The sequence below is a fragment of the Perca fluviatilis genome, chromosome 12 (genome assembly GCF_010015445.1).
Source record: "Perca fluviatilis chromosome 12, GENO_Pfluv_1.0, whole genome shotgun sequence".
NCBI lineage: Eukaryota > Metazoa > Chordata > Actinopteri > Perciformes > Percidae > Perca > Perca fluviatilis.
The window spans coordinates 37,697,757-37,720,789 of NC_053123.1; the positions used below are offsets into that span (position 1 = coordinate 37,697,757).

The window sequence follows — 23,033 nt, forward strand, 5'->3', positions numbered from 1 at the left end:
TTGCATTATTCTCTACAGATCTAATCTCAGTTGAAGATCATGAAATCATTCCCTTTGGATTAAATCATTAGTAATGTATCAATATGTTGTTCCAGTAATGGATATTAATCATCATCTACAGCCATTTGGTAGTCATGCTACAATTTAACTACTCAGTCCAATATTACTCTGTTATTAATATTGTCTCTGTGTGTCTGTGTGTGCGTGTATGTGTGTGTGTCTGTGTGTATGTCTGTGTGTGTGTGTGTGTGTATGTGTGTGCGTGTGTCTGTGTGTGTGTGTGTGTGTGTGTGTGTGTGTGTGTGTGTGTGTGTGTATCTATGTGTGTGTGTGTGTGTGTGTGTGTGTCTGTGTGTGTGTGTGTGTGTGTGTGTGTGTGTCTCTGTGTTGGTGTATGTGGTTTACACGGACAACACGCCAGACATTTCACCTGGGCTCCACGGACCTAAGGGTAATACGGGGACTATGCCAAAGTCCTCATAAATCAAAGAGCGGAATTGCATTCTGTAGTGTCTAAACTACATAAATTCTCTTTTTCTTTGAAAGTCCTCATTTACCACTTGACCTGATTTTGAGTGTATCCCAGTGTATCAGAACAGCGACGCCACTGCTGGGTTTTATATTGCAGTTTCATACACATTTCTGATACACACGGTGCATTTTGGCGGGCTGTCTTGTGATTGGCTGGTTTTCGCGCGTGGGCGGGGCCAAACGGAAGTCGACTGGAAGCTCCGCCCAGACATGCCCGGAGCATGGCCCAGAGACGTGCTTGTTTAAAACTTAAATGGACCACACCTGGGAAGCGGCATCTAGAGTCATGGACTTACTAGAGGATTAAATACATACAGGTAATATTTATATTGTAAATAGAGTTGCATTTTTGCATGAAGAAGTGTTTCCTTTTTGCAAGACATTACTGTGAAATGCTACAAGCATGTGCAATGTTAGCTGAGCTAGCTTGATTGGCTATCAACATGTGCTGCTCATTAAGCCTCGAGCTAAAGCTGTGGAGGACAGCAGGTAGAGATGAGGACAGAAGCAACATTGCCAGCTGGTCAAATTTGGTAGTTTTGTTTTTAAAATGAAAGCTAGCTAGGTTAAGTTGAGCTGTGGCTACGGCATGGCTTAACAAGCAGGACGTAGCCACATGCCCTGCTCGTTAAGCCTCGTTTAGCATTTACGTGAAGTGAATGCCTGCAGAGAGGACAGGAGAGGAGGACTAGAAAGCAGCTAGTTGTCAGCTCGTTTTTTTTGGAATTGGAACAAAAAAGAACTAAGAGGATGTACTGATATCATCTTTGGTTTTCCTATTCTGTAAGTACTAAGTTGATTAACAAGTTTATGTAACTGTCTGTCTGTATCCACCTGTAGCTTTTGTAATAGCTGAGGTCTGGACCTGGAAGCCTTAACTTTTACCACAGACATTGTGTTTGTTTTAGAGAATTTAATATTTTCTTAGTAGCCCAACATTATTTTGTTTAAATATGAAGTTGCAGTGACACAGGAAGGCTGGAAGATATATCATTAATAGGAGTACTTTCAGGCCATTTAATAAATGCAGAGGTGTATAGTCCAGGTGCCAGAAAGAAAAAATCCTGCCATGTTTTTGGATCTGCCTCTACATCTAGAACAGGTGTTTTCACTAACGAGCTCATCTACCTGGTAGAGGAGCTGGTTTAGTGATGGTTGGGACAGCTGCTGGACAGGATTTCTACTTTCTGGCACCTGGACTATACACCTCTGAATAAATGTAATGTTTTTATGATGTTCTGTTAGTGTACTAAAACTGTAAAATAAATTAATTGGTACCCATAGTAACCCACCACAATGATCAATATACAAAACATGAGGGGAAACAGACCTGACAGGTATCTGGTGCAGTGTGTTATTTCAAAAAAATAGTTAAAAACAGTGTTTACTGTTAATATAGATCTTCACACTGTTCATTTAGTTAGCTGAGGACAGAGGCAGTAGTATAAAGCACCATGGTTTCTATAGCAACCAGCACCTGTTTACTGAGCCTCCTGCAAATGTCTGGGTTTAGACTACTTTCCAAATATATGACTATTTTGAATCTAGTAAACTTGTAGAGGGGATGGGACTGCCTTTTCTCTTGTAGTTTTACATACTTTTGACCATTCTTTGACCAGTCAGGTGCATGTTAATTTGAATAATTCTAAAACCGATCTAATGCCAGAAGCATCACAGTGATAACATTTCATGCCCTGTTTCTTTTTAATGTCATAATAATCTGTAATTCATATTGACCAAAGAAACCAAATTTAAAGGACTTTGAACCCAAAAACACAATGTGAATCTCATTACTGTCACATGAAGAAAGAGAAAATGTAGAGCGTATGATATAAAGAGAAGAGAATCAGACAGAATATGTATCAATTTAAGATTTTATCTTTGAAAAGATGCTGTTAGTTAAAACATTTTTTCTTGCTACCTGTCTGTTATTTTTGGATGGTAACACTGAGCAACATGGTCTATGAAGCCTACTAGAGATTCGCTCGATTTAGTGACTTTCTACACCATCAGAAAACAAAATCAGTTGGAGGCAGGATGAAGTTTAGTCTGAATGTGGTCCAGCACAGCTGGAGATTAAAGTTACTGTCATCCTCCTCCTGTTATCTAGTACAGATTCCCACCAGCATGTTACTTTGTGAGAAAGATGTTACACTTTTTTATGTATTCTTAAAATAATCAATAAAATATGTGTGGTGCAGTTATGAGCACATCATTTGGCTTCTGTCCAGATGTGGCTTGTACATTACTAATTTATCCAGAGTTTTGTTTTCTGATCATACTTGTCCCAGTGAACATTGTAATCCTGACAATCACTTTTGGTAATTTAGGCTGTGGCACCTGTAAACAGTAAACATGCAGCGGCGTAGACGCATTAATCCAAAGGATGATGCAAGATTTTATGTTACTGCTGAAAGTGACAAAGTGGGACTTGACATCAAGTACATCAATGCTGTAAAAGGTAAGTTGAATATTCTGATTGTTTAATCGTGATTCAACTTTAATACATATCACTTTTTGCCTCTTAAATTATTGTTTTGTCTTTGATGAATTAGGCCGTGGCATCTTCACCTCTGTTCCATTTGAAAAGGGAGACTTTCTATTGGAATACAGAGGTGATCTAATAAGCAAGCAAGAATGTGAGAGGAGACAGAGAATTTACCATGACCTCCTCAAAGTGTTTATGTTCGAGTTCCATTTTAATGGAAAACTGTGGTGGTACGTATATATGTCACTGGTTAATCTAATCAGAATTATATGACTCTTTTTCTCTTTTCTCACATTAGGTTCATTTGCATTGCATTAGTATAAAAACTGATTGTTTTGAAAATGTTACTTGTGTTTTTGTAGTGTTGATGCAGCAACAGAGAATGGGTCACTTGGCAGACTTGTAAATGACGACCATATAAACCCTAATGCCAAGATGAAGTACCTCACTGTGCAAGGGAAGCCCCATCTCTGTTTGTTTGCAGTTCGAGACATAAGTCCAGGAGAGGAGATCACCTATAATTATGGTGACTCAGACTGGCCGTGGAGATGCAAGGTGGTCAAAATTTGACTTTTTGAAATTGATAGTTCTCATATAAGAAATGCTTTAACCATAGAACATTTCACATACCAAAATACTGTACATTTTCCATCTAGCTCCAGGTAGAACATGATTTTTATAGCTTTTGTTAACAGTTTGTTAGCACCACCAGTCCCGATACCACCTACCCAGCACAACATAGCAAAGATGATACTGACCATTACAGACTGGTAGAACAAAAACAATGAAGTCATCAAATGCTGTGTTCATCAGAGTATAGTTTTCATAGTCCACGGTCTAAAATATGTTTTGTTTTTTTCCTTTTTACAGGCCCTTGATGACGAAATGGCTCCAAAGATTTGTGGTGCCACAAATCCCCCATCCACAATTGATGAGCCTGAAGATGTATGTCTTCTTCCTTTTTTATTCAGATGTCAAATATCCTCTCTAGTAGTACGTTCCCAGGACTTTCTCTTTATTGTCCTTTGTCTCTGTTTCGTCTTTTACAGCTGACCACTGAGAGCAAGTGCATCCATACAGCTGTCAGCCACCCAAATCAGACCAGTCCAGAGCTCGGCCCACTCACCAAGGTTGGAGAGGTAAATTAAATCTGATGTACAACTTAGTGAAGTTATTTGTGGCAAAATGTTAAATCTACCAACCTATTTCAATGTGTGTGTGTGTGTGCAGTCGCCTGAGTAGAACATGCTTTATGTGGACAATGAAATGGAAGGACATTGTCTAAACATGCTTTAAGCTTCAGTCAGTATAATATCTTAGTGTATGTGTATCAAACGGTGAACCCCACCCAAATATGACTTGGGAGGACCATACAGTTTAGAGGGTCATGTCACCAGAGGCATCACTTTGGTTTTTAAGAACACTTGGACTGCCTGCATTTGATCTGTATGTTGGTTTAATGTGAATGATACGGTGTTTAGGTACATCTAGTGGATGAGCACCCACTCAACAGCACTGACGAAAATTCATGACAAAATGTAATTTAAAAAGAATCATAGCAAATCTAAGAACTATAAAAGGACTAAAAAGTCACTCCATGTAAAAGCTTACAGCCCCTTATTCTAGAAGTGAGATCATTCTAGCAAGTGGGCTGGCAATTGATAAACAACGAAGTAATCAAATGCTGTATTCAGCAGAGAATAGTTTTCATAGTCCACGGACTGTAGTCATGTGGCCTGTTCAGTGACTAGAGAACTGTTTCAGAGACTACATGTTTTCCACAAAACACTCAGAAATACAGCCATGATATCTTTTCACAGAATACTACACAGGGAACATATTGTCTTCAAGATATTTATGATAATATATATTTTTTGTTTTTTTTCCTTTTTACAGGCCCTTGATGACAAAATGGCTCCAAAGATTTGTGGTGCCACAAATCCCCCATCCACAATTGATGAGCCTGAAGATGTATGTCTTCTTCTTTTTTTATTCAGATGTCAAATATCCTCTCTAGTAGTACGTTCCCAGGACTTTCTCTTTATTGTCCTTTGTCTCTCTTTCATCTTTTACAGCTGACCACTGAGAGCAAGTGCATCCATACAGCTGTCAGCCACCCAAATCAGACCAGTCCAGAGCTCGGCCCACTCACCAAGGTTGGAGAGGTAAATTAAATCTGATGTACAACTTAGTGAAGTTATTTGTAGCAAAATGTTAAATCTACCAACCTATTTCAATGTGTGTGTGTGTGTGTGTGTGTGTGTGTGTGTGTGTGTGTGTGTGTGTGCAGTCGCCTGAGTAGAACATGCTTTATGTGGACAATGTTGAGTAGAACATGCTTTATGTGGACAATGAAATGGAAGGACATTGTCTAAACATACTTTTTCAAGCTTCAGTCAGTATAATATCTTAGTGTATGTGTATCAAACGGTGAACCCCACCCAAATATGACTTGGGAGGACCATACAGTTTAGAGGGTCATGTCACCAGAGGCATCACTTTGGTTTTTAAGAACACTTGGACTGCCTGCATTTGATCTGTATGTTGGTTTAATGTGAATGGTAAGTTGTTTGGTTACAGGTAATGGATAGGGACCCTATTAGTTATACTGGGCTACAACAAGTCAGCTCCTGGCACTGAGGCTAACCACAAATTCCCCATCTACGATTTAAAAATATGAAGAAGGTATATCTTCATATAGGATACGCTATAAATAAGCTGCGTATAACTAAGATACGCTATAAATAAAATACAATGCAATAAAAGGGTAATATGTATGAAGTAAATTAAATGTCACATTGGTATTGGATTTAAAGTTATTAGATATTGACATGTAAATATGAAATGTCTTTCTGTCCAAACTATGTGGCATACATAAATACTACAATTACATTTTTCGCCAACAGTGTCAAAAACACCGCCTGGTGTGCGCAACAGTATCCTCCTTGGACAAGTGTGTTAATTGTGTGGGACCCATATCTTCCTTCAAGTGGCTTGGCTATCGCTGCACAGGTTAGATATTTAGTGAATTAGTATAGAGTAGGGCTGCACAATTAATCCAATTTTAATCACGATCAAGATTTTGGCTTCCCACGATCAAATTTGCGTGATCGTGCGATATTTAAAATGTGTCATTCCGTTCATAGAACAGTTTTTGCAAAGCCAATCTAGCACTCCATAAACCACTGGCTGATCATGTGTCTCTGTGAGCCAATCAGAGTTTTTCTCTGCACCACGCAGCTCAATTTTTAGATGTAGACCGTGACAGAGGACAGAGTTACGTGCGGAAAATTCCACAACCGGTAGGAGTCGGGCATCATAAGTCGGTCACGATGTTTACCAGTAAATGCAACATTTTGTCCCGTCTGTTTTGTTTTTCATACAACAGCAAGGACCATAGTGCTAGTTTGTGTCTTTTAGCTCATAGCTTTAGCGGCAGACTGTTGGCCGTCCCGCTGCTGGAATCCTACAGTGAAATACAGACACACTACACTGTTTAGCTGTCAGCATTTTAGCCGTGTTTAATCCAGTTACTACTGTGGCTAACGGTAGGCTAACGTTACCTGCCGTGTAATGTGTTATTAGTGTTTACTAGCATGACATGCAGCGATGTTTATGTTGCCTCTAACGTGGGTTTCGGAGCATCAGAGCCCAAAGCAGACATGTAAGTGGCAGTGTTATGAGCCACCGAAATTTGCGTTGCTATTTCGTCAGGTAGATACCGGGCACCATATGCGCCGTTAACATGAACAGAAAATTGCGTTGCCTGTATCTTTCACGGCAAACGTGCATGTGTGGAAAGCGGTCGCACAACAGCTGAAATGGCATACTCCTTCACAGTATCCTTCAATAAAGGAGGAATGTAGCACAATATGGATGTAAAAGCGGTTATAATTAGCCTATGTGACAATAAAATTTGTTTTGGTTAAAAACAAGTAATCGTGATAATTAATCGTGATCTCAATATTGATCAAAATAATCGTGATTATCATTTTGGCCATAATTGTGCAGCCCTAGTATATAGTGTACATGTGTTGTGCTCTAACCACTTAAATAGACCTACAGTGTTAACATTATTTTACTCAAAATGTGTTACAGTTTGTTCAGGGGTCTGGCATAAATCCTGCTTCAAGCAAATTACAGGAGATTACTTGCACAGCACAGCACAGGTGAGTATCTACTGAGTGAGTGTTGAACTTGAACTGTCTATAAGATTCAATCACCCTGTAAAATAATTTGCTTTCTCACCAATTCAGGCACAACAGTCTTCTGAGGCTTCTGAAGATGAACGGATGTCAGATCAGGACAAAATTCCACATCCAGAATTGGACCAAATGTCATCTGATGATGCTGAGGACATGTCTGACATGGAATACATACCTGACTCGGAGGATGATGAATATGATTCAGATGCCAGCATACTCTTAATGTCAAGTAAGGCAAGAGCTGCACATATTCAAGTAAAACCAGTAATACCTGATGTTGGAACATCTTATGGGTCAGATACAGGCAACCCAGTTGTGCCCAGTACATCACAATGTTGGCCACCCCTTAAAAATAAGATGATTCCCAATGCTGCTGACACATCTAATTCAGCGAATTCTATCAAAGACTCATCAAAGGAAAAGCCAGAGGAAGAAACTGTGACTCATGAACAAGAATTACCACATCTGATTATTAGTAAAAAGAATTACTGTTATGTTTGTGGTAAGCCACAAAGCAAAATTTCCCGCCACTTGAAAATACACAAGACACATGCTGAAATTGTCCATGCATTTTCCCTTCCTGAGGACTCAAAAGAGCGCAAGATATTATTAGAAAAAATGAGGAATAAGGGAAATTTTAAACATAACACTGCAGTTTTGCAAGATGGAACAGGATCACTGAAAGTGAAGAGAAAGCCAAAAGCTAAAACACTGGCAGGAAAGTTTATTCACTGTATGTATTGTCAAGGGATGTACATACGTAAGGAGCTTTGGAGACATGTCCGCAGATGCCCCTTTAAGCCAGAAAACGAAGATTTGGGTGACAAACCTGGGAGAACCAAAGTACTGGGCTTGGCTGTAGCTCTGGAGTCTACATTTTGTCAGCAGATCTCAAGTGGAGTGTGGAAGCTCCTTAGTGTCATGAAACAAGATGAGGTGGCCTCAGTTGTGCGAAATGACCTCTCTATTATTCAGTTTGCCCAGTCACTCTACAACAAACATGGACAAGACCCTACAAAATATGAATACATTCGACAGAAGCTCCGTGAAGTGGGGCGTTTGTTGTTATGCCTGCGTACAGAATTCTCAGTACATAACCTAGAGGAGGCTGTTAAACCTGCTAACTTCCAGAGAGTTGTGCAAGCAGTAAAGAAAGTTTCAGGTTTTGATGAAGAAAAACACTTGTACCAGAAACCAAGCCTTGCGCTGAAACTGGGGCATACACTGCAGAAAATCGCTGACATTATTCATTGTAGGGCACTCATGGCAGAAGATGAAGAGTTGATCAGGTACACTGACACATTCAAGAAGTTGTACACCTCCAGGTGGTCTGAGTTGGTGTCTCACAGTGCCCTGAACACACTGAGTGATGCAAAATACAACAAACCATCAACATTGCCCTTCACTGAAGATGTTCAGATCCTTCATCAGTACCTTGAGAAATCTGCAGAAAGTGCCTTCTGCAGCTTGAAGGAAGAGGCCACCACTCAGAATTATGCTCAACTTGCAAAACTCACACTTGCACAAATCATTGTGTTCAATCGAAGACGTGCTGGGGAAGTTTCAAAAATGCGCCTCAAAAGTTTTCATGAAAGGGACAACACAAAGCTCCATGAAGATGTTGCCATGGGGTTGTCGAAGACTGAACAGAAGCTCTGCAACTATTTCAGCCGAATTGAAATCATGGGGAAAAGGGGCAGAAAGGTTGCAGTTCTGCTCACACCAAGTGTTGTGGATGCTTTGTCACTACTTGCCAGTAGAAGAACTGAATGTGGCGTTTGTGCCACAAATGTCTTCCTGTTTGCAAGACCAACGTCAATGAGCCACTACAGGGGACAGGACTGTTTGCGTGTTCATGCAAACCAGTGTGGAGCAAAGCACCCGGAGTACCTCAGGTCAACACAACTCAGGAAACATGTTGCCACACTCTCACAAGTCCTTAATTTAAAAAACAATGAACTTGATCAGGTTGCAGATTTCGTGGGTCACGACATCCGTGTTCACCGCGACTTCTACAGATTACCAGTTCCCACAACACAACTGGCTAAGATTTCCAAACTGCTTTTGTCAATGGAGAAAGGACACCTTTCCAGCATGCAGGGGAAGTCACTGGATGAGATTGAAATTGAAGGTTTGTATAGAAATTAGCACTTTAAAAGTGATAATTAGTAGATATTATCTGAGTGTTTGTTTTTTCCTTTGAATGTTAATTTATAAACATCTAGACTTGGCGTAGTCAGCATCCTTTTCCAAGAAAAAAAAATCACCTTTCATGTCCAAATATGAGTTGAGGACTACTATTCAGAAATATAAGCATAAAAATACAGTATGGCTGGACAGTAATTCAAAATTATGTTTGTGGAGGTGCAGTCGAATTACGTTAAATATTAACATATCATATTGTGTAATCATTTTTACATGGATTGTTTTATCTTATGTGCTCATGGACCACATTAAACATAAACACAGGTATAATAGCTCAAAACTACTCAAGTAAAAATAGTTACTTTGCAAAAAGTGGCAAGTACAAAACCACAGGCCTACTATCTTTTCCCTAGGTCTTTTTATTTGATGTGGCTATTTCAACCAAAGATTTGTATGTCCAGCTATTTATGTGAGTTTTACTAATGCCATTTTCCAGATGAGATTGCGTTAAGTGACGCTGAAGATAGTGGGAGTGAATCTGATAACGGCAACACAGAAGTCACAGCATCAGAGTTTGGAACTGTGGAGCCTGTGGATTTTGACTCTACAACTGCAGAGCAAGACCATGAGATTGGAGGCTTTGGTATGTTAACTCACTGCTGATAAAATGTATTTTTTCCTGGGACAAAGGTAACTTTTGTTAAATTGTGTGTTCAACAGGATCATCGTCCTTTGTGTCGTCCACAGTAAATGAGAGTGTACCTCCCTCTGAAGGTAAGATTCAGATTTAAGAGGTTTATTGTCACAACACAGTGGTTTATACCATACAATGAAATTCTTACTTTACCCAACTCGCTTAACAGAACAGTTCAATAATAAGAAAAATGCACAACACAAATAGAATAAAATATAAAATTTAAATATAACTTCCAGTGTACAATAAACCTAAGTTGGAATTAAAAGAAAAAAAGAAACCTGAGTTGAATAAGGTGCTCTGTGCCACACAGTTACAATTAAGGTGCCGAAAGTCATTCAGACAAGTCACAGTGTCCTTCTTTGTGAGGGGCACGATGGTGGTGGACTTGAAGCAGGTGGGGACAGAGTGGTGACACAGTGACACAGAGTGGTGTGTCCAGTATGCCCTTGTTGGCCATAGTCCCTCCCTTTCAGCTGGTGTTGAGGGCTTCGAAGTGAGCGGTTTGTTTTCTGATTGCAATTTGTGTTGCAGACCTTGCCACATGCTCCCAGGATCAGCAGTGCTGTAATATCCCTCCAGCTTCAGTCTGTATTGTCTCTTGGCCTGTCTGATTGATCTACGCAGGTCATATCTGGCCTTTTTCTAGTCCTCAGTTTCACCCGAGACACATGCAGCAGAGCGCGCACATAGCATGGACCACACTTCAGTTAATCCAGGGTTTGTCGTTGGGGTAGGTCTTGTAGCGTTTAGTGGGGATAATGTTCTCAGGTTATTTGCAAATGTAGCCAGTTACAGCTGCAGCATATTCCTTTAGGTCCACAGTACAGTCCCCTCTCAGAGCAGGAGTTTTAAACACACCCCGGTCTGTACTGTTAAAGCAGTCCTGAAGCACTAGTTCAGATCCTTCATTCGTTTGAGGAGTTGGCTGTAGGCTGGGTAGAGGAACACTGAGATGTGGACTGATAGTCCAAAGTGCAGCCGAGGCACAGCCTTGTAGGCGTTCTTCATGTTGCTGTACACTTGGTCAAGAGTATTCTACTCCCTCAAAGGAAAGCTCATGTGTTGATGGTACTTTGGTAGGACGCTCCCTGAGGTTGTAGTAGTTAAAATCACCAGCCAAGATGAAGGACGGCATCTGGGTGTGCAGTCTCCAGCTTGGTGATGAGGTCCTGTAGCATCCCCATCGAGCAGAGGCACAGCGCTGAACTCGCTTGGTAGATAAAGATAAAGAGAAGGGCCTGCACTTTAGCATTAAAAGTTCAATGTCCGATGAACCGTGCTTTTCAACAATCTGCACATTCCCACACCATCAGTTGTTAATGTACACATGCTGCCTCCCCTGGTCTTCTTTGAGTTTGGCGTGCTGTCAGAGAGCCAGATCTCAGTGAGAATAAGAGCACAACATTCCCTTATCTCACGCTGAGTTGTAGTCCTAGTTCTCAGCTCATCCATCTTATTTGTCAAGAGAACGGACATTAGCCAGCATGGTCCTGTAGCTCAGCCTAGCATGTAGCCCACCTCTCTTGCCTCGTCCCCGTTGTGGGCGCACCGGTGTTGCTGTGTCCTGCCGGCTGGAGTTGGCTTGGTCCAGGCGTAGGAGAAAGTTAATGTTGAACATTGCCAATGTCCAGAAGTTCTTCCCTGCTGTATCTTACTGTCACACACAAGCTGTGTGTGTTAGATGCACAATAACAAAATAAGTGTGGGCACCATGTTGAATTGTGAAGCACCTTAATGTGCTTTGAATAATACATCCTTTTTTAGGCCAGGTATGAAAGGAAGAAAGCCCTAAATAAAAAGTCATACCATTTTAAAAAGAATAAAATGAAGTATAGGAATAAAACCGAGGACCAAAAAATTACTTTGCACATGCCACAAAACTGCAACATCCACAGTTGGATTCCATCTAAGGATATTTATGCACGTCTCTGTGATGTTTCCTGTCTCTGAAGTTTTCAAATATCAAAATGCAAGAGTAATGTTAAAGAAAGGGATATAAATAACGGAGTGTCTATTTGCACCCCCGGTACGAATAGCCTCGGCCACACAGCTGAGCTATTTTCACCCTGTGACGTAACAACAAAAAAACGTTGCTCGTGTGCACCGAAATCATGGCGAACGTTCATCTTCCATGACCGCAGAAACTGGCATATTAGGGAAGTTTTGTCTCTAAAGTTTATAACAATTGAATTTCTAGCGGAAAATGGATACTACAGTTGCGCTTTCGGTCTTCAGTGAAAGCATACAACCGTTAGTTTGTTAGTTAGTACCATAGACTGTTAATACAGTCTATGGTAAGTACCTATTTTTTTGTATACAGTATGGTTACCTAGCAACCGAGGCTTGAAGAAACCAAGTGGTAAACAGTTGTTTGACTTCCTGAAAGAACTGCTAGGTGAGTGGTTAGTACGCTTATCCTATGGGAGTTAGGAGTTCAATTCCCCTGTGTGGTGATCTTATTTTTTAAAATTTGGATTGGATAATTTGCATGCAATTGCGTAAGTCAGGACCCGCGAACTATTTTTTTTTTTTTTTTTTTGCAGGGTGGTAGGGGAAGACTCATGAATATGCCTGCTCTGGTTGGGTTGGTTAGATTTAGGCAAGAGGAGTGGGATGGTTATGGTTAGGTTAAGAATGTCAGGGCGATAATATTCCAAAAAAATGTGTAATACACGAGTAGTATGGATAACTGTGTGTAAATATATGCCAAGGTACTGTAAATGCACAGGGGTGGAAATAGCATACATTGATATTTGTACCAGGGGTGCAAATAGCATACACTTCTAATTGTACCAGGGGTGCAAATAGCATACACTTCTAATTGTACCAGGGTGCAAATAGCATACACTTCTAATTGCACCAGGGTACAAATAGCATACTGCTATTTGTACCAGGGGTGCAAATAGCATACACTTCTAATTGTACCAGGGGTGCAAATAGCATACACTTCTAATTGCACCAGGGTACAAATAGCATACTGCTAATTGTACCAGGGGTGCAAATAGCATACACTTCTAATTGCACCAGGGTACAAATAGCATACTGCTAATTGTACCAGGGGTGCAAATAGCCTCACCCTATAAATAAATAGCCCTAAATTTACTGTACATGTACTGCATTTGTACAAAACATCTTGTCTGCAAAGGAGCATATACACTTAATTTAATCAGAAAATGTATACTGAATTTGAGATAAAAGTAAGGTTACCTCCTTCTCTTCATATGTTCTCTTGATTGCCCATGAGTATGTTCTATTAATTCTCTTTTTGGCAAATTGGTTAAAAGACTCAAAATGAATGAGTCACAAAATCTGGAAGACTAAGAGGTTAAAAGTAGTATTAGGCTGATTGTTACGTACTTTGTGTTACGTTTCAATATCAAGACTAAACTTTCAGACCAAGTTCCTACACTATTTAGTTAACCCTATGAAATCAGATTTATACTGAGAATCAGACCTTAAACCTTGTTTCATTTAAAATACGGTGTGTTGAAGTACAATGCCAAAATAACTTAAGACATGTTACTAATTGTAGTATTACTAACTGTACTTAAATTAATTAATATATCAAAAGGTTTAGCCACTTAAACAGATGAACAGCAAAGACATTCTAAAAATGTTGTTTTAATGCTGATGACTTTAATACACGCCATATTGTCCACACTCTAATGTGGGCTAGTAAAGTTGGTGAAATCACATCGAGTGAGCAGTCAACTGATATCCAAAGTGAATTATTAAGAAAAAAACACATTTTGTTTGTGATATATCTTTTTCTTGTTTGCCTATCTTCCAGGGAATTATGCTGATAAAGAACATGGATCCAGAAGAGTGGCAAAGAAAGTGTGGTCTAAGGCTGAGGTTGCTGCTGTAATGCGACACTTCAAAGATCATATAAGCAGGGGGAAACTGGCCACCAAAACTGAATGCAGTCACTGCAAACTGGTGGAAGACCCCGTGTTGGCACAAAGAACAGTGCAAAATATAAGGGACTTTGTTAGAAATAGAGGAATAACTGCAAAGAGGCAGTCACAAAAAGAAAAGATTTAAATACACTGACAGTTGTGGTGGTGTTTTTCTGTTTGTGTTAATGTTTTAAAAAGTGTGGCTCTTGTGTTACAAGTTATCTGCCTGTTATAGGTTGTAATAATGCCATTTTAAAGGTTCAGTACAAAAATATAAGGTTGAATTATACAAAGAGGCCATCATAACAACAAACTGTAAACCAGCACTTATTTTATTTTTTTTACATGTTAATTTATTTTTGTTATGAGCAACCATGGGTCTTTTGAAGTTGGGTAAGAATGAGATTTGAGCAAAACAGCTAAAATCAGTTATTGTCATGACACTTGTGTTGTATGACAATCTATTGTTAAGCTGTTACAGGCTCCTATCTGGCTGTTAGTCAGTGTCACCAATTAACAATGGTGATATTTGAGTTGTACAATAAAATAATAATTAAGTCCCATTAACGCTTGGTGGTGTCAGGTTAATGTGTATTTATGTTAATGAGCCCAAGTTATTTAAGTGACGTCATTGTCCCTTTAAAGTCCCAATAATGTTTGTTTGGACCTTATAAGTCACATAAGGAGGACTGTCTCTATAAACCACAATAGTTTTAGGGTGGTGTGTATCAAGCTCTGAAGGGTGTATCTGAAGTCTAAAGTGACCTGAATTTTTTTCAGATTTTTTTGAGTGTTTTAATCTAACTCCCATAGCTCTAGGACCTCAGGAAAGGGTAGTCCATCTAAACCACCACCGGGCCCGTTTGGAGAAAAAGTCCAGCTAAACCACATAAACCCGTGTGTGTGTGTGTGTGTATGTGTGTGTGTGTGTGTGTATGTGTGTGTGTGTGTGTGTGTGTGTGTATGTGTGTGTGTGTGTGTATGTGTGTGTGTGTGTATGTGTGTGTGTGTATGTGTGTGTGTGTGTGTGTGTGTGTGTGTGTGTGTGTGTGTGTGTGTGTGTGTGTGTGTGTGTGTGTGTGTGTGTGATGAGGTGGGAGACAAACTTCTTCCTTGAACTTCTGCCAAGAACACTGTCAGTGTTTTGCAAGTGTTGTTTCTACAGAAGTGAACACACTCTCTCCCACGGTTGTTTAAACTTACACAAGAACTGATTTGATCAAACCAGTATCCTGGGTTCTTCTTGCTGTATTTCTTGTGTACAAGAACTGTGTACTTGTCCTTAAGTTAAAGGGGTCATGTTTATTTAAATAAGCAAAACTACAAAGAACCATATGAAAGTGCAGATTTTATTTTGGATGTTTATCCGAGGTGTAGTCGGTTAACACCAGGTAGAGTGTTGATCTTGTGTGTATTCTTGCTTATTTTAAGTGTTTGTGGACAGTGCATTTTAGTTTTTATTTATTCTACTTATTTAATTTAATTTTTATTTTAATTGCATGTATGTTTATCTTTATATTGGGTACCTCTTTGCTTTTATTGTGTTATCTTTTTGTGCAGCACTTTGGAAACCTTGTGTTTGTTAAAATTGAGCTGTATATAAAGTGGATTGGAAGAGATGTGTTTTTAGCGGGAGATATGTAGGCTTTCGGCCATCCTGATGTCGATAGGTAGCTCATTCCACCATTTAGGAGCCAGGACAGCAAACAGTCAGGATTTGGTTGAGTGATTAGTTCTCCCTCGATGTGAAGGGGCAGCAAGCAGGTTGGCTGATGCAGAATTCTGGCTTTTAGAAACCCAAAGCTGCACTCACTATCTTGGAAGTTTTTCTTCAAGCAACAGCGTTAGTGATATTCATGATAAAAAAAACAGTTTCAAAGGTACACGCAGCACAACTGACAATGTCTTTCTAACCTAAAATCTAAACATCAAAACATCATATAGTAAAGACCTCTGTTAAGCCCATCTAAACATATCTTCTAGCATGCTCATAGTTGAAGAGAGGACATCATTAACAGTCAAACCATTGTCTCACCTTCCCCTCTGCTCTCTGTTCCTAACACTAGCCTAAACAACAGTTTTATCTCAGGAGACAGAAAGCTACGTAGTTCTCACTGTTGTAAACAGTCATCTCCGCTTCTATCTAAGCAAAAAGTCAACAATGTGAGGAGCTTCAGGCTAGTAAAACTAAATAACTCTCTAGACTATAGTTGACGGCTGTAGGTGTTCCCCTCTCTGGTGCTTTAAAAGTCTACAGGAAGCATTTTGTGGAGGTTTAAAACAATCTTTAAACAAATGGTCAAAATCATTAATCAATAATGGTTAAAATAAAATTTGCCACCACATCACCTTTAACTGCCTCACACATGGCACATTTCACCTATTTTAGCTTCACTCCACTGGTTGCCTGTCCATTTCAGGATTAATTTTAAAATTCTTTTATTTGTTTTTAAAGCCTTGAACGGCCTTGCCCCACCTTACCTCTCTGAGCTGCTGCACCCCTACACCCCTAGCCCATCTCGTGCCGTGCCTAAAGCTCGGCTCAAGCTCAGAGGGGATCGAGCGTTTGCCGTTGCAGCTCCAAAACCTTTGACTGGACTGCCTCTGCACATTAGACAGGCCTCCTGTCTAATGTTAAAACTCTTCTTAAAACCTACCTCTTTTCTTTGGCTTTTAACACCAGGTAAAGTGTTGATGTTATGTGCATATGTGCATATTTTAATTGATGTTTACTTATTTAATTCAATTTAAATTGTTTTTTATTGCATTTATTTTATAGGGGTACCTCTGCTTTTATTGTGTTATCTATTTACTTTGTTTTATCTTTTGTGCAGCACTTTGGAAACCTTGTGTTTGTTAAAATCGTGCTATATAAATAAAGTGGATTGGATTGGATTATGTGAGATAACCACATGTTCTGTAGTATTTTGTCCTGACTGTTGTTAGTCTTGCCTCTCAAACTAGGAGGTTGTTGCATGCTTGTAACTGTTTTTATGTATCTGCCTATAGGGACAATAGATGGACATTAGCTATGGTGCTAACTCAAGCATGTGTACTTGTAGTGATGTCCATTAATATGCACTGTCCCTATCTAAATAAACAATTTAATAAAACACACACACACACACAGACACTCACACAAACACACACACACACAAACACCCACACACAGACACACCTATACACACACAAACACACATACGCAGACACACACACACAAACACACACACACACAAACACCCACACACAGACACACCCATACACACACACACACAGACACACCCATACGCAGACACACACATACACACACACACACACACACACAAACACACATACGCAGACACACACATACACACACACACAAACACACATACGCACACACACACACACACACACACACACACACACACACACACACACGAACACACATACGCAGACACACACATACACACACACACAAACAAACACACACTCAGGCAAGGCACTGACTCAGATCTGGGGTTGGTCCCTGGGCGCTGTGATTGGTTGCCCACTGCTCCCTTGAGGGATGGGTTAAATGCAGAGAAATGAATTTGGCTACATGTATAGAGCTCAACAGTCCGCCCACAGCGGGTTCTGGAAGTAAAAATACAATTTCTCCATTGACACATTGGAGTATAAGCCATGAAATGGGATCCGTTGACGGTAGACTTAAAACCAGCTACGACGTGACTCAGCGATTCTATATGCTTATGTTTTCTGTGTCAGTGTGTGTATGTGTGTCAGTCTGTGTCTGTGTGTTTGTGCTTGCTATGTTTTTATTACTATTATTTTACTACAGAGCCCAAGCACTCTTGTTTTACTAAAGATTTTATATGGTGTTCTATGTGAATGCTTTAAAAATAAAGAAATGATGTGATTCATCTAAACCTACCTTCTCATTTCATTCTTTTAGATATTTTTTTAAATAGAGGTGTATGCTACTTGTATACTGGTAGTCATTTTCAGTCTGTAAACTGAACCAGAAAACAAGTCAGTAGTATTAAGTAGTGCTCACTTAAAAAATGCGAGCTAATTAAGTATTTACTCAGAAAAAGCAAGCTGCATTAACTTAAAAACCATGAGCTAATTAAGTTTGTTTACTTAAAATAAACAAGTTGTCTTCACTTAATAAGTGTAAGCTTATTGAGTGTTACTTACTCAGAAAAAGCAACCTGCATTAACTTAAAAAACATGAGCTAATTATGTGTGTTTACTTAAAAAAACAAGTTGTATTCACTTAATAGGTATAAGTTTATTAAGTATTGTTTACTCAGAACAATTAAGCTGCACTAACTTTCCATTGCTAAGTTCATTGAACTTAGTTTTTTCAAGGCAATGAGTTTCCATACATTTTAAGTAAAGTCAACTTGTTAAAATTAACAGTGTAATGGCTATTAATCATCATCTACAGCCATTTGATAGTCATGCTACAATTTAACTACTCAGTCCAATATTACTCTGTTATTAATATTGTGTCTGTGTGTGTGTCTCTGTGTGTCTGTGTGTATGTGTGTGTGTGTGTGTGTGTGTGTGTGTGTGTGTGTGTGTATATGTGTGTGTATGTGTGTGTGTGTGTGTGTATGTGTGTGTGTGTGTGTGTGTGTGTCTGTGTGTGTGTGTGTGTGTGTGTGTGTCTGTGTGTGTGTGTGTGTGTGTGTGTGTGTCTGTGTGTGTGTGTGTGTGTGTGTGTGTGTGTGTGTCTGTGTGTGTGTGTGTGTGTATATGTGTGTGTGTGTGTGTGTGTGTCTGTGTGTGTGTGTGTGTGTGTGTGTGTGTGTCTGTGTGTGTGTGTGTGTGTGTGTGTCTGTGTGTGTGTGTGTGTGTGTATGTGTGTGTGTGTGTGTGTGTGTGTGTGTGTGTGTGTGTCTGTGTGTGTGTGTGTGTGTATGTGTGTGTGTGTGTGTGTGTCTGTGTGTGTGTGTGTGTGTGTATGTGTGTGTGTAAGAAGGGTTGAGTCCTCTTTCTCATTTCCTCTTCTGCTCTTCGTGACCTCTTAACCTTGGTGAAAACCAACAGTATCTAACATCTCTCATCCTTCATAGAATAGTGTGCTTCTAGGATGGACACACAACGTTTCTATATTAGAGACATATCTCTACTGTATGTGTGTGTGTGTGTGTGTGTGTGTGTGTGTGTGTGTGTCTGTCTGTCTGTCTGTCTGTCTGTGTGTGTGTGTGTATGTGTGTGTGTTTGTGTGTCTATGTGTGTGTGTGTGAGAGTGTGTGTGTGTGTGTGTGAGTGTGTGTGTGTGTGTGTGTGTGTGGTGAGTGTGTGTGTGTGTGAGTGTGTGTGTGTGTGTGTGTGTGAGGTGTGTGTGTGTGAGTCAAAAGGAAGGACAATTTAGGGACACCAATAAACCTAGCACGCATGTCTTTGGTCGGCGGGAGGAAGCCGGAGTACCCGGAGAGAACCCACACAGACACAGGGAGAACATGCAAACTCCACACAGAAAGGCCGGGCCAACCGGGGTACGAACCCACAACCTTCTTGCTGTGAGGCGACAGTGCTAACCACCGCACCACCGTGTCCCCTAAGATCTATATATATATATATATATATATATATATATATATATATATATATTAGGGCCGGGACTCGATTAAAAAAATTAATCTAATTAATTACAGGCTTTGTAATTAATTAATCGAAATTAATCGCATTTTAATTTAATAAATATTTAACCTGAGAACAGTGAGAAGTAATTTTTTTCACATGGATTTTTAGTATACCATTGAATGACTGAATACATAAGCTTAAGCAACAAAATATTGTTTATTTTTGTTCAACCAAGTCCAGCAGACCAGTGCAATTTTTGCCATTAAGTGTAGCAATAGCATATTTAGAAATATAGTACATTTCAAAAATTCAGGTAGCCTATAGGTAGGTAGACCTTCTTTAGTAAAACACAATACTTTCAAGTAGCCTACATTCAGACTAGTTCCCCTGGTCCTTAAACCAGTCATCTGGTGGAGTGTAGGTCGGGTGTGGATCCTTGTACTCGGAGTCGGGCTAACGCCCACGCTAGCTGCTAAATGGCTCGATGTGCTGCGGTGATGTGTGAATTCCTTGTTGCATAGCTCGCACACAACCATGCTCTCTTATCGACGCTTCCATCCGTTCGTTTTTTACAACAAAATGTCCCATCCGCGGGGTCAACCAAAGCGGTCTCGTCAGCTTCTTCGTTCATGTTCACCGTGGTTTGTTGTTGTCTGAAGTCATGAACGCTAGTTGTGCGCCAGTATAATCGGTCCGCCGAAACTCATCCAGTGAGAAATGTCCCGCGGTGCAAAAATAAGTGTGATTAAAATGCGTAAAAAATTTATTTTTTTGTGTAATTAATTAACACATTAAATTCTGTAATTAATTAATCTTAATTAACGCGTTAAAGTCCCGGCCCTGTTTTTTATATATATATATATATATATATATATATATATATATATATATATATATATATATATATATAGTACGGCCAAAAGTTTGGACACACCTTCTCATTCAATGCGTTTCTTTATTTTCATGACTATTTACATTGTAGATTCTCACTGAAGGCATCTAAACTATGAATGAACACATATGGAATTATGTACTTAACAAAAAAGTGTGAAATAACTGACAACATGTCTTATATTTTAGATTCTTCAAAGTAGCCACCCTTTGCTTTTTTTGATATCTCACAAACAAGCCTTGTCAGGGTTAATCAGTGGAATGTTTTCCCTTATTAAAAACGGCTGAAATTTCATGCTTTTGGGTCTAAACGACATACCCAAATTAAAAGTGGTACAGCTCCCATATACTTTGACTCTCTGGGATGTGCCAGGACAAAGGACACACTCTCAATTTCTTGTTACAAGTGTCAGGGTGATTCTAGGCCTTACTGACAGAGAGTTACAGAGGCTAGAATGGAGGTTTTTTATTTCCGTCCAAGTCATACATCTGTAAAATGATTAAAATAAAATACTGTAAACACATCTGGTAGGTTACAGATACACCCAGGCCAAGCATGTCTCAGCTTACTATAGAAAAAATCCAGAAATCCAAAAATGTTTTTTATATGAATTGTTTTCTACAGAAATGTCTGTCTGTTTTTCTTATTTGTGAAAAGAAAAAAAAGCCAATAAAGTACATAATAAAACACTTTTCAAATACACAAACACACCCACATCAATCACACACATACATGAAATAACTATATACATAAATATATAGAAATAAGTAATTACAAATTGCACTGGGTGAGAGATCCTCATAGGAGGCCCAGTTTTTGACACAGCCCCTGCCAACACAGGGTTGAAATGTCAGGGTCATATTCAATATCAATATTCAATATCAATCGGCTTGTCTGCTCATTGGCTAAAAAAGTAGACGGGACTTGTAGCATTTAAATGTAACTGGTCCTGGGAAATGTCGATCGAGCGCACGTGGGGCTGACATGGTGACAGACCCATGTCGCCTTTCATTGGCCATATCTCAGGCAAACCTGAACGGATTTGCTCAAACGAGGTATCCAATGAAAGCTTAGAGCATTTGCATTACAGCGATGCCTACCTCGAGCATGTAGCAACGTGTGGAGAGAAGCGAGTCGCGATTGAAGTGCGGAAATGGAATACTGCTTCGTGTTTTTCCGTTGCGATTCGGACATTTTGAGGCGAACACATCGTTTTGGAATATAACTGCTTGGATATTACATTTCCTTGGCCTCTTGGAGATTTATGAAAATCAAGTTTTGGGCAAAATACCACTTTGTTGCTGAAAGGACAAGGAAAAAAGGTATGCACGCACTCTCTGCTCTATACACAAGCGGCGCAGTTTACGGCTGAATTGTTTCATTTTCTGTTACTTTGCAACAGTTGTGTAACTGCTATAAATCATCTTATGCTTTGTATGTGGGCTTAAATTAATCATTAGAGGCTAAGCTTTCAATTAGTGTGGCGCATGGCTGTATATGTTGAAGATGTAATGCTTTAAAGTTATAAAAACGCTAATGAGTGAACACCCCAGCCACAAAGTGTGCCGTCCACGGTACAGTGAGGTTGTAGCTGGTTAATGGGGTTGGCACCATCAGTTGTGTTGTGCAGAAGTCAGGTTGATACACAGCCGACAGCCCTATTGGACAACTGTTAGAATTCATATTATGGCAAGAACCAATCAGCTAAGTAAAGAGAAACGAGTGGCCATCATTACTTTAACAAATGAAGGTCAGTCCGTCTGGAAAAATTGCGAAAACTTTTCCCCAGGAAAAGAAGACCAGGAGTCACCTCTGCTGCTGAGGATAAGTTCATCTGAGTCACCAGCCTCAGAAATCCCAAGTTAACATCAGCTCAGATTAGAGACCAGATGAAAGCCACACAGAGTTCTAGCAGCAGACACATCTCTAGAACAACTGTTAAGAGGAGACTGCGCGAATCAGGCCTTCATGGTCAAATAGCTGCTAGGAAACCACTGCTAAGGAGAGGCAACAAGCAGAAGAGATTTGTTTGGGCCAAGAAACACAAGTATTGGACATTAGACCAGTGGAAATCTGTGCTTTGGTCTGATGAGTCCAAAATTGAGATCTTTGGTTCCAAACGCCGTGTCTTTGTGCGATGCAGAAAAGGTGAACGGATGAATTCTACATGCCTGGTTCCCACCGTGAAGCATGGAGGAGGAGGTGTGATGGTGTGGGGGGGCTTTCATGCCTGGTTCCCAACGTGAAGCATGGAGGAGGAGGAGGTGTGATGGTGTGGGGGGGCTTTGCCGGTGACACTGTTGGGGATTTATTCAAAATTGAAGGCATACTGAACCAGCATGGCTACCACAGCATCCTGCAGCAACATGCAGGCAAAGGGCCAACAAGTGCTAAGCATCTCTGGGAACTCCTTCAAGACTGTTGGAAAACCTTTCAGGTGACTACCTCTTGGATCTCATCAAGAGAATACCAAAAGTGTGCAAAGCAGTAATCAGAGCAAAGGGTGGCTACTTTGAAGAAAGTAGAATATAAGACATGTTTCAGTTATTTCACACTTTTTTGTTAAGTACATAATTCCATATGTGTTCATTCATAGTTT

General features: G+C 39.9%; 1 protein-coding gene across 3 annotated transcripts; it reads left to right on the top strand.

Annotated features, from left to right (window-relative positions):
• Positions 1–390: 390 nt before the first annotated feature.
• Positions 391–14,338, top strand: LOC120570139. Of its 3 annotated transcripts, none has more exons than XM_039818376.1 (14): positions 391–848; positions 2,862–2,992; positions 3,087–3,249; positions 3,382–3,574; positions 3,890–3,964; positions 4,069–4,158; positions 4,916–4,990; positions 5,095–5,184; positions 5,926–6,031; positions 7,118–7,188; positions 7,276–9,355; positions 9,866–10,012; positions 10,090–10,143; positions 13,857–14,338. In XM_039818376.1, the coding sequence occupies exons 2-14, from the start codon at positions 2,887–2,889 to the stop codon at positions 14,108–14,110; spliced, it is 3,504 nt and encodes a 1,167-aa protein (XP_039674310.1). In that variant the 5' UTR covers positions 391–848; positions 2,862–2,886; the 3' UTR covers positions 14,111–14,338. The 3 variants fall into 3 exon arrangements, with proteins under 3 accessions (XP_039674310.1, XP_039674312.1, XP_039674311.1); XM_039818378.1 differs by having other exon boundaries at positions 7,276–7,453; XM_039818377.1 differs by having other exon boundaries at positions 5,095–5,175.
• The last annotated feature ends 8,695 nt before the right edge of the window (positions 14,339–23,033 follow it).